At 34.3% G+C, this 15,272-nt stretch overlaps 1 protein-coding gene across 10 annotated transcripts in view; it reads right to left on the bottom strand.

Moving 5' to 3' along the window:
• The window catches only part of EVI5 (ecotropic viral integration site 5), a 193,283-nt gene that overhangs the window by 117,172 nt on the left and 60,839 nt on the right, over positions 1 to 15,272 (bottom strand). For 9 of the 10 annotated variants that reach the window (XM_077905441.1, XM_077905436.1, XM_077905437.1 and 6 more), the window contains 7 exons: positions 14,101 to 14,290; positions 13,221 to 13,445; positions 12,380 to 12,454; positions 6,384 to 6,509; positions 4,315 to 4,458; positions 3,120 to 3,209; positions 2,915 to 3,012 (listed from right to left, as the gene is read on the bottom strand). In XM_077905441.1, coding sequence (XP_077761567.1) covers positions 2,915 to 3,012; positions 3,120 to 3,209; positions 4,315 to 4,458; positions 6,384 to 6,509; positions 12,380 to 12,454; positions 13,221 to 13,445; positions 14,101 to 14,290 — 948 coding nt within the window. The remainder of the gene's footprint in view (positions 1 to 2,914; positions 3,013 to 3,119; positions 3,210 to 4,314; positions 4,459 to 6,383; positions 6,510 to 12,379; positions 12,455 to 13,220; positions 13,446 to 14,100; positions 14,291 to 15,272) is intronic. The other variant, XM_077905439.1, reaches the window with a different exon arrangement.

The raw sequence follows: 15,272 nt of genomic DNA on the forward strand, positions 1-15,272 counted from the left end.
TTTTAAAATAAGGTGATGTCACTTTTGTCAAAATTCTCTAATGCCTTCCCTCAGACTTATATAAGTCTGGTCCCTGAGGAGATCAGTATGTCCAAAAGAACTTTACAATAGTGAAAATGTTCTAGATCTGTGAGTCTAATATGGTAGCCACTAGCCAAATATAAGTGACAATGGGCATTTGAAAAGTGGCTAATATAACAGATGAATTAAATCCTCAGTTTTAAAAATTTTAGTAGATACATGTAGGTAGTAACTACCTTATAAAAAAATCCCAGCTTTAAATATCCTTTGCTCTCTACTATGTTTTAGATTTCATTAGCCAACATACTCCTATTTGCCTACACTACAGTCACGTTGGCTTTTTGCTGTCCTTTAAACATATCAATCATATTCTGGCCTCAGTCATCATTACATTTACTTTACTATCAACATGGAATACAATCACATGGTTCACTCTCAATTTTCTCAAGTATCTGCTCGAATGGAACCTTATCAATTTATGTTCTATCCTTGAGTGCTATACCTAAAATAGCACTCCATCACTCTATGTCCTTCATCCTGCTTTTCTCTACTGAATATTGGAGTGAAATATCATAATATCCGTAATTTACTTTCAAATAAAATAAAATTTTATCTAATAATGTAGATGAAGTAAATGACAAAGTATTAATGTTGCACTATATTGTATGCCTGAAACTAATATAACACTGTGTTAATTACACTAGAATTAATTTTTTAAAAGATTTTATTTATTTATTCATGAGAGACACACAAAGAGAGAGAGAGAAAGAGTGAGAGGCAGGGACACAGGCAAAGGGAGAAGCAGGCTCCATGCAGGGAGTCCGACATGGGACTCGATCCCGGATCTCCAGGATCAGGCTCTGGGCTGAAGGCGGCGCTAAACCACTGAGCCACCTGAGCTGCCCTAGAATTAAAATTTTTAAGAAGATAAATATTAACTGTTTAATCTAGATGATAAGCATATGGGTATTTACTATTCCATTATGTCTCTGTGTATTTGAAAAATGTCCCAAATGGAAAAAAAATAGCAGATGAAATATGATCTGAAGCTAATAAATAAATTATTCTTTCCTTCACAATTAAATTTCATAAAAAGAGAATGAAATGCTATGTTGAGGTCAGTTTTGTTTTGACGCTTATAAGTCAGAAATCAAAAATACCTTTGTACATTGAAGAAAATGAAACAGAAAGAAGGGATGAAGATAAAAGTAGAAACAACTAGTTCAGCAAAGACCTGGAAGAGATGGAAATAACATACTGAATTAGCATTGTATAGGAATAGAAATACTATATTCTGAAAAGGGAAGAAAAGAAATATGGCTAATTCTGCAAGCTGCAAATTATAGGAGAAAAAGTTCAGAGAGCTTGAAAAATGATGGCTGATGAATTAATTAACAAGCAAAATAACCTGCCAAAGAGTTAGGGCAAAAATGGGGACACAATCTAGGGAAATGGCAAAGTTTGAAATAATCACCATGGGGAATGGGAGAATTAATCAAGGTCAATAAAAATACACATGAAATGGCAAAGAGATACAATTTACTGCCAGTAACCTGTTTATGCAATTTTCTCCAGCACTTGACTACATGAATACAGGGTACAAAACATAGAGGTATACTTATTTGGATCAGAAGAAGGCTATCTAACATCAGAGTAGAGATCTTAAAGTTGAACAGAGACATCATATGAGTACGAATGAAAGAACTAGGGTGTCAGAAGTTTGATAAGTATAGAGAATAAAATTTCAGAAATGGGATTATACTGGTGATAAAATCTAAAAGGAAAATCAATTATGTTGTTTTCTGTAATTAAAATACAATAAATTCTATTCTTGGCTAGTGTGATTTAAATCTGGTTTTACCAAGAGCTGAAAGTTGATATGGCTCCTAAAGGTTTTATCAATTATAGAAGGGAATAGCTTTTTGGTCAATAATGTCTCAACATTATGATGTAATGTGATTTAGAAATTTCACAAGTTAAATAAGTTAAATATTAGTGAAAGCTCATAAATTTGCTTGTTTTTGCAAATTAGAGCTAATTTTAATAACTTCACAAGTTATTTATTAATACTAGTGAAAGCTCATAAATTTGCTTGTTTTTGCAAATTAGAGCTAATTTTAATAACATAATTCTCACTTATATACTTTCTGGGGTAGGAACATCCATGGGAGTATGTAAGAGATATGAATGTAATTTTGTTACAACAGTGAAGATACTGAGAACTGTTAAAATATAGTAATGCTATCATTTTAAAGTATCTTGTACCATAGAAACTAGTGTCAGGAGTGGTAACTATGACCTCTGGCTAAGATTTATCTAAGTATCGGAGGCTGGAAGACCAACAGCTATCATTCTTAATTATCTTTATCACATTTCAAAAAATTAATCCTTGGGATTTCCTTGAACTTCCATTAAAAACATATCAAGAAAAGCTTTATTCAAAAATAATTCACAATAAACAAAAACTTAAATTCTCAATCTATACCTCATGCCTATCTTGTTGGTTAGACTAATCCTGAACTTAAGTGACACTCTGGAGTTGAGCATAAAAGAATGTCAGTGAAGTGGATCACACTACAGAAGTAGTTTTCAAAGTAAGAGCACACTCACGTATATACATTTACCAGGTTCCTAATTCCAGTCAATGTGGAATGGGAAAGGGCAGTTTTATAGGTAATACATAATGGTCCCAAGCACCAATACTAAGAGAAGTATGAAATTACAACATTAAATTTATGTTACCACAAACCAACACCATGAACTAAAATGCTACAGTTCTATGAACTGAGGAAGAAAACTGCACTTATCACTGTACTGTTTTGACACTTCTATTTAATCTCCTATATGCTTCAACAAACACTCATGACTAAAAATCAAAATATAAAATACTTACTTTTTCATTTTTTTTGAGTTATATTTGACTTGGTAAGCTGCCTGGATTAATTTGTCTGGTCCACCATCAAACTGATGTGGAATGACCTTCTGAAAGTGCTAATAAAACACAAAAAAGGAAAGCATAAGAACTACTTAGTGTTGCTTATTATTAACTAATTGGCAGTAATATCTAAACACACTCAAGAAATCATGAACTGACCTACCTGTAACATCCCTTCCATGTCAAGTTGCATCAGTTCTGCCTGATTCATTTGAAGAAGTGCTAATCCTACTCGAAACACTATTTCTAAACCCTGTGGAAACACATTTTAAAGCCAAATTTGTCTTACTCTGCCATTGACAAAAAATAATCATTCAAAAGTACAGCACGGTAAACATTTAGTGATCTTACTAGAAATTGGCAAATTTTGTAAAAAGTCAGATAGCAAATATTTTAGGCTTTGTGGGCTATTTGGTTACTATCACAAATACTCAACTCTGCCACTAAGCCCAAAAGCAGACAGAGATAACACAACAAATGGGCATGGCTATGTTCCAAGAAAACTTTATGTACAAAAATAAGTGGTAGGACAGATTTGGTACCTGAAAACAGGGTGGTCAGTACATGAATCACAGTTTGCTGGCTCCAAACTAATTTAACTAGGTAATAGAATAAACTAATCTTCCCCAGATCTAATTAATAACAATGAACACTGGGTTTGATTAAGAATTTGTCTGTGTGTTTTTTGTTTATTCATTTATAAGTTCTATGCCCAACATGGCTTGAACTCACAACCCTGAGATCAAGAGTCACATGCTCTCTCAAGCTGAGCCAGGCAGCCACCCCCTGATTAAGATGTTATTAACAATAATAATACTTCCAGGTGCTACCATTCATTGCCTAACCTTGCCTTCCTACCTTATCATCCAAAACACAGAATAAAAGACAAAGGATAACTACAACATGACAATGACAATTAAAAGGACTACCTGCAATATATTCATGGAATAGAAGAAACTTAATTATACATTCATTACTTCTTCCTCTTTGGGTAACAGATGCAGTGCAATAATATTAACTATAAGGCAAATTTCACTTCTCACTAATTCTCACTGAATCATTCAGGAAGTGATACAGAGGTTTGCTTGAGTGTGAGCTCCAGATTTTGACAGCCTGTATTTGAACAACAGTTACTACACTACTACTACATGCTATGTGTCCACAGACAAGCTATTTAACATTCCTTGAAGTCTCAGCTTCCTTATCTAACATCCATTAAACATACTGACAGGTTTAAAGGAGAATATCCGTATGAGTAGTTTAGTATGGAACACATGGATCTCCTTTATTTTCTCCTCAATGTCCTGCTCTAACGATTAACCCAATGATTACTCTGCTCAGCTTGCCCATTAGCTTACCTCAGACATAAAGATATCAAATATTCTTGTTGCAATTGGTAATGGAAAAGTCGTAAGAAAGATAGTCAGAAACCAAGATGATGCATACATTGAGGTATGAAAACTCTGAGACTGAAAATGTACAAAGAGCTCTGGAAGATGCTCCTAAAGAGAAGAAAATAATTAATTAAAACATAATAAAATTGAACATTTTAAACCAGATTACTGTGTATATATTAGAAAAGACTTTATCAAACACAAAGATCAGGCATCAATTATGATGTTGAAATTGATATTCAGGATGATGGTTACTATCAGGGAAGGGAAGAAGGGGAAAAGGATGTAGAGTTGGAAATTAGGCTGTATCTGTAACATTAATTAATAAAAATAACATTTAAAACAAGTAAATAAACTTTAATATTTGCTTAATCATGTTGGTGGAAACACCAGTGTCTAGTATTTTTAATACTTTTCTATAAACTATAATAATTACAAAATTTTTTTTATTTTATTTTTTAAGATTTTATTTATTTATTAGAGACACACACAGAGACAGAGAGAGACAGAGAGATACACAGAGAAAGAGAGAGAGAGAGAGAGGACAGGCAAAAGGAGAAGCAGGCTCCATGCAGGGAGCCCGAAACAGGACTCGATCCCAGGTCTCCAGGATCATGCCCTGGGCTGAAGGTGGCGCTAAGCTGCCGAACTGGCTGCCCTCCAAAAAAATTGTAAAGGAAAGAAATGCTATGCTGAAACACTTTCAGGTGCTATCTATCCTACCTTTTCGTCCAAAATACACATGCTCCCTCAATTCTAGTAATTCAAAACATAAATGACACATTGAACTGAAAATAAACCAAGAAAGATTAAGGTTGGTTAAAACAAGCCTACAGGGGTGCCTGAGTGACAAGTCTCAGTCAGTTAAGCGTCTGCCTTTAGCTCAGGTTATGATCTCGGGGTCCTGGGATTGAGCCCCACATAGGGCTCCCTACCTACTTGGCAGGAAGTCTACTTCTCTCTCTTTACCTCTGCTCCTCCCCTCCTCATGTCCTCTCTCTCTCTCAAATAAATAAAATCTTTAAAAAAAAAAGCCTACTATTTCAGAAAGAAAAATTTAAGAATCATCTCAAGACTTTATCTTCTCTTTTTTTTTTAAAAAATATGTGCAAACACACACAAAAAAAATGTGCAAACACTTTGCATATCCCTTTTTTCCCACTACACATACAAAAGATAAAGGATTTTAAAATTCTTGCAGGTAAGGCTGCCAGGAAAAGGAGACTTGTAAAATTGGCTCTTATGTCAGCTGAATCATTAACCTATATTCTTAAGTTCTGCTTATCTAATTGAAATTTAAGTATATGAAAATACACTATTATATTAAAGGACAATATAGTAAACTATATATATGTGTGTGTGTGTGTGTGTGTCTACTATATATATACTATGTATATGTATTATTATATATGTATTAGTTAATACAATATGTATTAGTTTACTACATATAAATATATAAATTAACTCCAGAAAGGTAAAATATTACAAAGAATATTTTTCATTTGATTTTGATTCCTCTGCTCTTCTCTACACCCTCACACTAGACTCTCAGTCTTAAACTAGGAACATAAAAGCCTTATTTTAAGAACAGATTACAGGCTAGCAAAAAAGTGAGATAAAAAAAGAAAGGCAGGAGAGAGGACTGAAAGAACCAGAACAGACAAGTCTCAAAGGAAATGAACTGATGTCAGTGTCATAATGTCAGGAGCTCCTATAAGAGCACAGTCTATATAACAATAGAATACAATAGGGCATAAAGGGGAAACTCATGCATTCAGGCAATGTGGTTGTGACAGATTAGGCACAAATGCATAAAGTTTGAATATGAGAACGGCAGTCAAGTTCCAGACTGTGATCTACTTGTAAACAGTAACTGGGAAGTAGGTCTAAATTGTGTTAACCAATGAATGATCATGTGATTAAAACACTGATTTTTCAATTGCTATAACACTTTAAACATTAAGTTTACTTAGTCATCACTCAAACCAAGATGACAAAAATTCACAATATGCCTGTGAATACTACAATTTTACCTGTATCATGCATTCAAACTGGTACATACAAAGGCCCAATTCTGCCATACTTGGTTTAAAAAGTTCACGAAGTCTATAATCTTGCATTAATTTAACAAATACACAGAAAGCTTCTTCTTCTGGCATCTACATTAGAAGGGGGGGGAAGCAATATAGGTTAATGTTCTGTGATATACAAATAAGCTAAATTCTATTTAAACTAAGTACCCTTCCAACGAGAAATACAGTTTTGAGAGGCCATGTGATACAACGTTAAGCACACTGAACCTGGAATCAAAAGGTTCTGATCTCCTATTCTCAGAATGAAAAGTTAAACAACTCTTATAACCTCTGAGACTAACTGTCTCACTTGCCTGATTCATGAATTCAATAAATCAATATTCAGTTAGAGCCAGATACTTCTGTTTTTCTGGGTATATACCACTGAACAAAATAAACACTCTACTCTCATGAAACCTGAACATCCTACTGAGGGGAGATAGACAATACATGTAATAAACCAATTCATATGTATGCCTAATGGTTTTGAGTACTATGGAAATAAAATAGAGTAGGGTAACAGGAAATGCTGGGGAGATACATTATTTATGTAGGTAGGTTAGGGCAAGTCCCTTGATAAGGGAGCATTTCAACAGAGTACTAAAGAAAATAAGTGAGCAATTGAGGAAAGAGTAGTCCTGGGAGAAGGAATAATATAAGGCCTTTAAGTAGAATCACAATTGGCATGCTCAAGCAACAGCAAACAAGAGACTACTAATTAGGAGGAATTCTACAAGGGGTGGTTAGGTTATGAAGGAGAAATACAGGGAACCAGAATACATAGGGTTTTAGAAGTCACTGTAAGGATTTGGGCTTTTACCTTACATGAAATGGGAAAACTTTCAACAGTTCTGAGCAAAAATGATATGATACAGCATAAGTATTTTTAAACACACACACATAAAATAAGTTTTCAAAGAATCTGTAAGCAAGGTTTAAAAGTACCAATTTCAAATTTTATGTATAACTCACAAAAAAAAAAAAACTATATCAAATAAGATAATGAATGTAAGAGCTCTTAAAAGAGCTCACAGATATTCAGAACATTTGCTAATTTTCCAATGCTCATTTACTCACATTATATCAAGGTGTTTTAAAAGAGGAAACCTAAGTCTCTCTAGGTAGTTTTCTTACTAAAGACTGCTAATTACATTTCTCCTGGTCTTGCCACAGCCATGGATAGAAGTGTTACTGTTGGTAAAACCTGTACTTCCTTCTTCCCAAAACATATAGCCACAATTCTGCCTTGGAGACCATTCTTATCAATCCCATCATTCCCATTAATTTATTTCACTGCAAGAAGCCCAAGAATCCAGAACTCTAATTTCATGTGGTTCTACTGCTCTTTAATCTAACCCCATATCCAGCCTTCCCTATACCTTTTCCATAGCACTTTCTGGAACTCATAACCTGCCATCAACAAAATATCCTAACTAGATCCTCAATCTCTTTACCAAATGTTCTTTCATCTTTTTCCTCTAACTGAATCTTGTCTCCCCTAAGATGGCTGTTTCCTTTCCCATCTCACTGGAAGAAACCAGGAAATAGGTATATGCCCTTCCTTGGACCTTGCTGACTCATCGTCATTGCAATGACTCCCTCTTCTCTCTGAAACAGGTACTTGTGGGTATTACTTACTACTTCTCTTTTTTGTAGTAACTTTTAGGTCACGTACCCAAACCCCACTCATTTTCATGAGGACTAATGCCCTGGCCTAGCAGATCTTTGCCTTCCTTTCTTCCAGTGATCCCTGCTCAGGCTCTAGAGCCACACCACTTAAGATTCAAAGTCCACTTAATAGCTATGTGACCTTCAGCAAATTAACCTCTCTATTGCTCAGTTTCAACATACATCAAATGGGTAAAATAACAGCACTTAATTTCACAGTGTTATGATGAAGATTAATACACAAGGAGTATATATGACTTGCAAGTCTATCACTCATTTATACCACATTACCTTTTTTCTGTTCCCAGCTCTTTTGTGTGGTCTTTGCTATATTTATTCACTCATTTAAATCCACAATTGCACGTCTTTCTCTCTCAGTAATAATAATTCCAACTGAAAAACTCCACCCTTGAATAAATCCAACTCTACAACTACATTTAGGCAGGAGAAAGTGGCTGGATAAAAACAAAACATTTAACCATGCTGGCTGGTCTCACTTTGAATTCTGTGGGCCTTTAATGCTTCTGGTATATTTTATTTCCCTACTTCAATCACTCTCATTCTCCTAGGCCACCATTTCAAACTTTCTTCTCTGTCCTCAAGCTTCCATTACCTCCTTCCCACCAACTCTAAGTTAATGATCTTATTGGTATTTCAGTTTTTTAAAAATTAGAAGCAATTACAACAGAATTTTCCCATTCTCACCTCACCACAATACCATTCTACCTACATCTGCAACCATTTTATAGCCCCCAGTCTCTCTCTTCTATTGGCCTGAACTTTTAGTTCTGGTCTCATATTTCCAACTACCCTACTTATACTTCCATTGGGATGTCCAAAAGACATCTCAAACCACTCCTAGTTTCCTACCTGCCATTCTTTGCCCAAACTTCCACTCAAAACCTTTATGCATCATCACTGTCTCCTTTCTCTTTTACTACACATCCAATCTATCAGTAACTCCTGTTGGCTCTAAATTCAAATTATTTCAAGAATCAACCACTTCTGACCAGAGATACCTAGTCCAAACCACCATCAAAAGAGCAGTCCATTGTCTGGACAATTCCAAGAACCTCTTCACGGATGTGGGAAGCAAAAGTGGAAGAAAAGTCTTTCCATTCCATCCCACTGACAAGTCCTTGAAACAGGCAAAGTGACATTCCTCCAGGAACTCAGCTGTCTCAATGTTAATAATTCGCTAAGGGCAAAGGCAATCTTAGCCTGACCCCAGAATTCTGTAAGTCTACTTTGACAAATAAAAAGTCCTTTGGAAACTTCCTTTATCTCTACCTTCCCAGATACATGTTGGCAATCATCCCCCAAGCATATGACCGACCCACCAATACATATCTAAAGGGTCTCATGACTAAGGTTTCATTAGGCAGTAATAAATGACCTTTTCCCAACCATAACTAGCTCCATCAAAGTCCTGGAAACCCTGTTTTCAAAATTCCTTGGAGACCTACACTATCCCTAACCCCCTCCCAACTTGAAAGTACAGAATAGGCCACTCCTCATGAACCCAGTACAGCTCTTTCTGCACATGGTCCTGTCCCCATGCTTTAATAAAACCACCTTTTTGCCCCAGACATCTCAAGAATTCTTTCTTGGTCATCAGCTTTGAATCCAGTATCTTTCCTACATCATTTATGGGTCTCTCTACCACCTTCCTATGTTTCCTTCCCAACTGTCTGTTCCCCATCAGCATGGAGCTGCAAAGTGATCCTTTCAAAGCATGAATTAGACAATTTCACTCTACTGCTCAAAACACTCTAGTAGCCTGTCATATCGTCAGTAAAAGCCAAAATCCTTACAAGGCCCTACATTATATGACACCTTACTATTTCTCTAACCTCTTCTACCACTACCTTTCCCTTTCCATTCCATCCCTACCACCCCTCATTCTAGTCACAGTGAGGATGAATAAATTTTTTGTCTTATAAGAATTTCTTCTCTTCTGAACATTATCAAAAAAGTTTCATTCCCTCCCTCCTCTGCAATAGCACTGATATGGGAACTGACAATATTTTTTAAAAAGTTGAAGTAACTGAATAAAAGAAAAAAAAATCATTGGGTCCTTCTCAAGAAGACTGAAACAATGGTCACAAAACAAAAAGTGTGATACCAAGGAAAATATAAATATGAAGAACAATCACCCAGTTGTTTTATAGCCACTCCTTTCTATTAAAAATCTGGGCACCGAATCTTAGAGCTGCTACATATTTTCTCTATGACACTGACTTAATGAGAATCCATGCCTTTTGCAAAGGTCTACAGGAGACAAAATCCACCTAATTTTATAGGAGTATTAAGATATACACCAAACATATATCCAGCACTTGTAGCTATTTTTAAAAACATGTATTAAAAAAATGTATTAATTAAGCTAACTTTGCAAAATTTTTTCTCAGACTCTGAGTTATTTTGCCAAGCTAACATGTGGGAGGCAATATAACACACAGCATTAAAGAATATACTTTAAAAACAAAGAGAGGGAGCTTTTGAATCTGGCTGCACCAAATTTTCTAGTTTATGGCCCTGGGCTAGAAAATTATTATATGGTAATATATTAGCTGCCATTGATAATTCTAGCTAAGGAAATTAATCATTAAATAAAAATACTGCTACCAAAAAAAAAGAAAAAAAAAATACTGCTACCAGCATTGCCTACACTATCCTGAAGAAAAATGTAATGGCCCCTTAGGATTCATACAGGCCTAGCTCTGCAGTTATGAGATTCCTAACTCAAGTAACGAAAATCTGTTCTTTAAATGCTTAACAGAAATAAATACTGAAAGGGTATTTTGAAGCTAATTTAGAAAGTAAGAAGAATAGAATTATGAAAAAAAAAATCACTGGATTGATAATAGGAATGCTTGAGAGTTCAGTAGTAAAAACCCTACTGAATACAAATTAGGAAAAATCACAACTGTGCAAAGCTGTTATACCTCAACAAATATAGTTTTGTTTTTATTATTACAATCCAATGTCACCTAGAAATGGAAAGTTATCTTACAACAATCGGTAGTAGTTATGTTATAAAACAAAATAAAAATCTGTCACTCTTATTAATCTTATTAATCTGTCACCAGTGTCTCTGACATCAGGTTTTTGCTACTCAGAAAAGTAGTTTGATAGTTACAGAGGTTTAAAACTCAGGCAGAACTGCTGGGAAATTGAAGCAAAGCCAGGGGAAACAGTTTCAGGTTCCTACTCTGCTTTTATCTACCAAGAAGAGTGATCTTGGGCAAGTCACTGAACTTTGACTGCATGTCTACTATGTGGCAAACACCATGCTAGATTTTTACATTTATTATTTCATATGACCTCACAATGCATTGGAAAGTAGACAGTATTATCTAATTAAGGCTCAAAGAGAGATTAAATAATCTAGCCCACATTCACAAAACTCAGTGTAGTACTGAGGTACTGAGATACAAAAAACCAACATACATACATACATATATATATATATATGAGTATCATATATATATATATATATATATATATATATATATATATATATATATATATATGATACTGGGTTCAAAGCTGATGACTATATGTGTGTGTGTGTGTGTGTGTATGAATGACTCAAATCAAGCTATCTCCAAGGTTTCTCTTCAGACTATATTTTAGTCTGAGAATCATATAGAGTACAATAGACTTTAAAAAAAATTTCAACAAAGGTGAAGAGAAAACACTATTAGTCAATTCCCTTAATTCAATTTATAAACTGAGGATCTGTTCATGACTTCTAAAAACATCCCTCCCAAACCCACTCCAAATTAGTTGCTGCTAATAGAAATATAGGTTATATCTTCAGGACAATAAAAATAATTGAGTACCTATATTTTAGAGCCTATATAACAAGATAGGCGTAACAAGCCCTCAAATCTATGACAACCAATCTTTCTGTGTAAATTTCAAAGATGGATGCTATAAACAAGATTTTCATACCAACACTTCAATCATGTCCTCCTTGGATGAGAAAAGATTAGTCTTTATTAAATATTAACATATAATTTAAGATTTAAAAGTAGATACAGGCTTTAGTGGGATATTATGGCCACAATGAAACTGACATTTCATTTAGTGGCAGGATATTATTGCATATGTTATTTTCAACACTTTTAATATTTTCAAGTGCAAACTAAATATCCCTATTTAAATGATGCCTAGGGAAAAATTTCTAGTATCAAACAATAAAAACAAGTTTGATTTTTAAATTCACCAACCCAACTTCAATAAAGAACTTAATCAGACACTTAATACTTATACTAACTTACCTGCATAAGCAACAATCCAACTATAAAAGCACTTCCTTGACAGTAACCAACCTCACGATCCACTAAAGAATATGCCTAAAAAGTAAAAAATGTTCAGAAGACTTTAACATGCTATATTAATATCTTCCTTCTCTAAACACCTAAAAATATAGAGTGGAGTAAAGACCATTTATTTTTTAGAAAAGCTTTTGCTTGCTGGTTGTAGAGGTTATCCTATAAGTGTTTAAAAAGTAGGTGATTTATTACATAAATTTTTTTTTTACAATTTCCCAATTAGAAACTGAGAGCTCCTAAGGACAAGAAAATAAATCAGTGAAGTAACAAATCTTATAAAATGTTTACCTGAGGTAAAACCAGAGTAAGGTTAAGGTAAAGCACTGGAAAAACTGAAATGGTTTAAGAAGAAATTAACATTTCACAGAAGTAGTTGAAAGGGAAAGGAATTATGAGAAGAAAAAAGGCAATATTGAAAGAAAAAATGACAATGGCACACACTTTTAAGAGCTAAGAGCTTTTAGCAGTATTTGGCCACAGTAAGCAGAAAACTTTGTTCCTAGATTATGGAACTCACATAAGATAAATGATCCATTTTCATAAAGGATCTTTCTATGGTGTATATTGATTTATAGGCTATTTGATTTTAACCAACTAATACCAAGCAAAGGGATGAATTTTGTAAGTTCTCCAAAATGAACAGTAATGTAGCACTAAAATTAAAGCAGAAATTATTCTAATGACAAATTTCTGAAAAAGAAACTTGTGGTGAAGGTTCATGCTTCACTATATGTATAATTTCAGCCTCCTGAGAATTCACTTCAAAAAATGAATAAATAAAACTTACCTTCATTACATTAAATAAAACCTCCTGTCCAAGGCTATCTTTTTCCTTAAAAAAATTGTGTTCAGGATAAGTTCTAGCAATGTCCCTTCGGATCAATTTTTCACACGGTGAGGTCATTTTCAAGAGTTCTGAATACTGATCCTTAATTGGCATACTTTGTGCGCTACATAAAAGTTGCCAAACTATTGCTCTAAAGTGGTGGGGTATCCCTTTACGAACAAGCTCCTAAAAATAAAAAGATAAAATTTTTAAAATGAACCATTTAAGTCTCCTACCTTAAAAGCCATCAAAGACATATTGGGGGTTGGAATGGAATGGAACACTTTATCAAATTTATAATTTACAAAGCTACCCTTAATACTAGGGAACCTTTTAACCAAGGCTAAGACTTGGCCCTTGAGTGTGTCCTATTCTGGTCAGGAGGCTACAATACCATGGATAAATTCTTGGCATTTCTCCCAAAGTATGGCCTCTAAAGCTATTAAGGAAGGAATTGATAATCTGCAGAGCTGTGAATGAAAGCACAATAACCACTAACTATCAAAGAGGTGTTTCAGGCCAAAAAAAAAAAAAAAAAGTAAAATACTAATAATTCAAAGATGCTGGGTATTATAACTTCATTCCTGAATATAAAAAAATGCAAAAATTTAATTTCTAAAATAATTTTCAGCTATATATTTCTGCCATTAGGAGACACTTATAAAAACTGGTATCTACAAATCAAAACTTTTATAGGCACAAATAAATGAAAACATATAAAGCAGAGCTCTTTATTATAGCACTTGGAAAGTATTAGAATCTGATTTTTAAAAATCTATTAACTCATGCCTTGATGCCCCTTTGGGATAAGAGGAAGAACTTCAAGAAAGAATATGAATACCTTAACTTGCTTTTCCTTTTTTTTGCGTACATCTTCCCATTCATTTACAATTCTTCCCCAAAGAATCCAAGAATCTTCTTCAAGGTGGCTGAGGTTGCTAGAGGCTGATGAACTTGATACAAGGGAGGAGCCGCTGTTTCTTCTTGACCCATTTACAGATCTTAAAGACTTACTATCCGTCTCTAACAATCTAAAACATAATTAAAAATTGCTCAAGATCTAATTTCACAGTGATACCAGATGAAGTAATGATGATACTTAGAGCTGCACTATAGCCATGGTTTTAGAATATATACAATTTCAATAATCTTCTTGGCATCTATAAAATTACTGCTATATTTTTTTCATCTAAGAATGGCAATTTCAAAAACTTTTTAAAGACTTTGAGAGATAGGGAGAGGGGCAAAGAAAGAGGGAAGGAAAAAGAACCTCAAACAGACTTCTGCACTGAGTGCATACTCTGTCTGACACAAGGCTCAATCTCACATCCCTGAGGTCATGACCTGACCCAAAACCAAGAGTCAGATGCCTGACTGAGCCATCAGGTGCCCCAAATTTCAAAACTTGATAGTAAATTATGTGAAATATTTTAGTGCTATTAGTCCCAACATAATTTCCCTTCATCTCACTAAAAAATACAAATTAGAAGAAATTCAGTGAGAAAAGTAGTTGGGAGGGCTTCAGAAATAAAGAAACTACAGTTGGAACAGGTATAACAAATTTTATGAAAGAACTAATCCTAACATGTTTAGAATGTGTCGTAGGCTAAAAAAAAGCAAGGCAGGGCCATACAAATCACCCAAAAAGACCACTTCTTTTTTCACTTTTCTCTACCCACGTATAAATCTGCCCCCCAAAGTGTTTTTGTTTGGCCATACAGTGTTTGTATAAACTGAACAATTATTAATATTAAATTGGAATATTTTACTTGTTTATATACACATATATTCATATTTATTCACAACTCTGGGGATTCTGTTGAAAAATAAAAAGATAGGACAAAACCAGGCCCATATTCCTGCACAGGAACAACAAGGTATAGCAGAGTAGGTGCTTCACTCTTTAGATGGAGTACTTTAACCCACTCAGTCTCCATAGTCTCTACTATTTTTTTTTAAGATTTTATTTTATTTATTCATGAGAGACAGAGAGAGAGAGTGAGAGGCAGAGAC

The sequence above is a fragment of the Canis aureus genome, chromosome 8 (genome assembly GCF_053574225.1).
Source record: "Canis aureus isolate CA01 chromosome 8, VMU_Caureus_v.1.0, whole genome shotgun sequence".
Taxonomy (NCBI): Eukaryota; Metazoa; Chordata; class Mammalia; order Carnivora; family Canidae; genus Canis; species Canis aureus.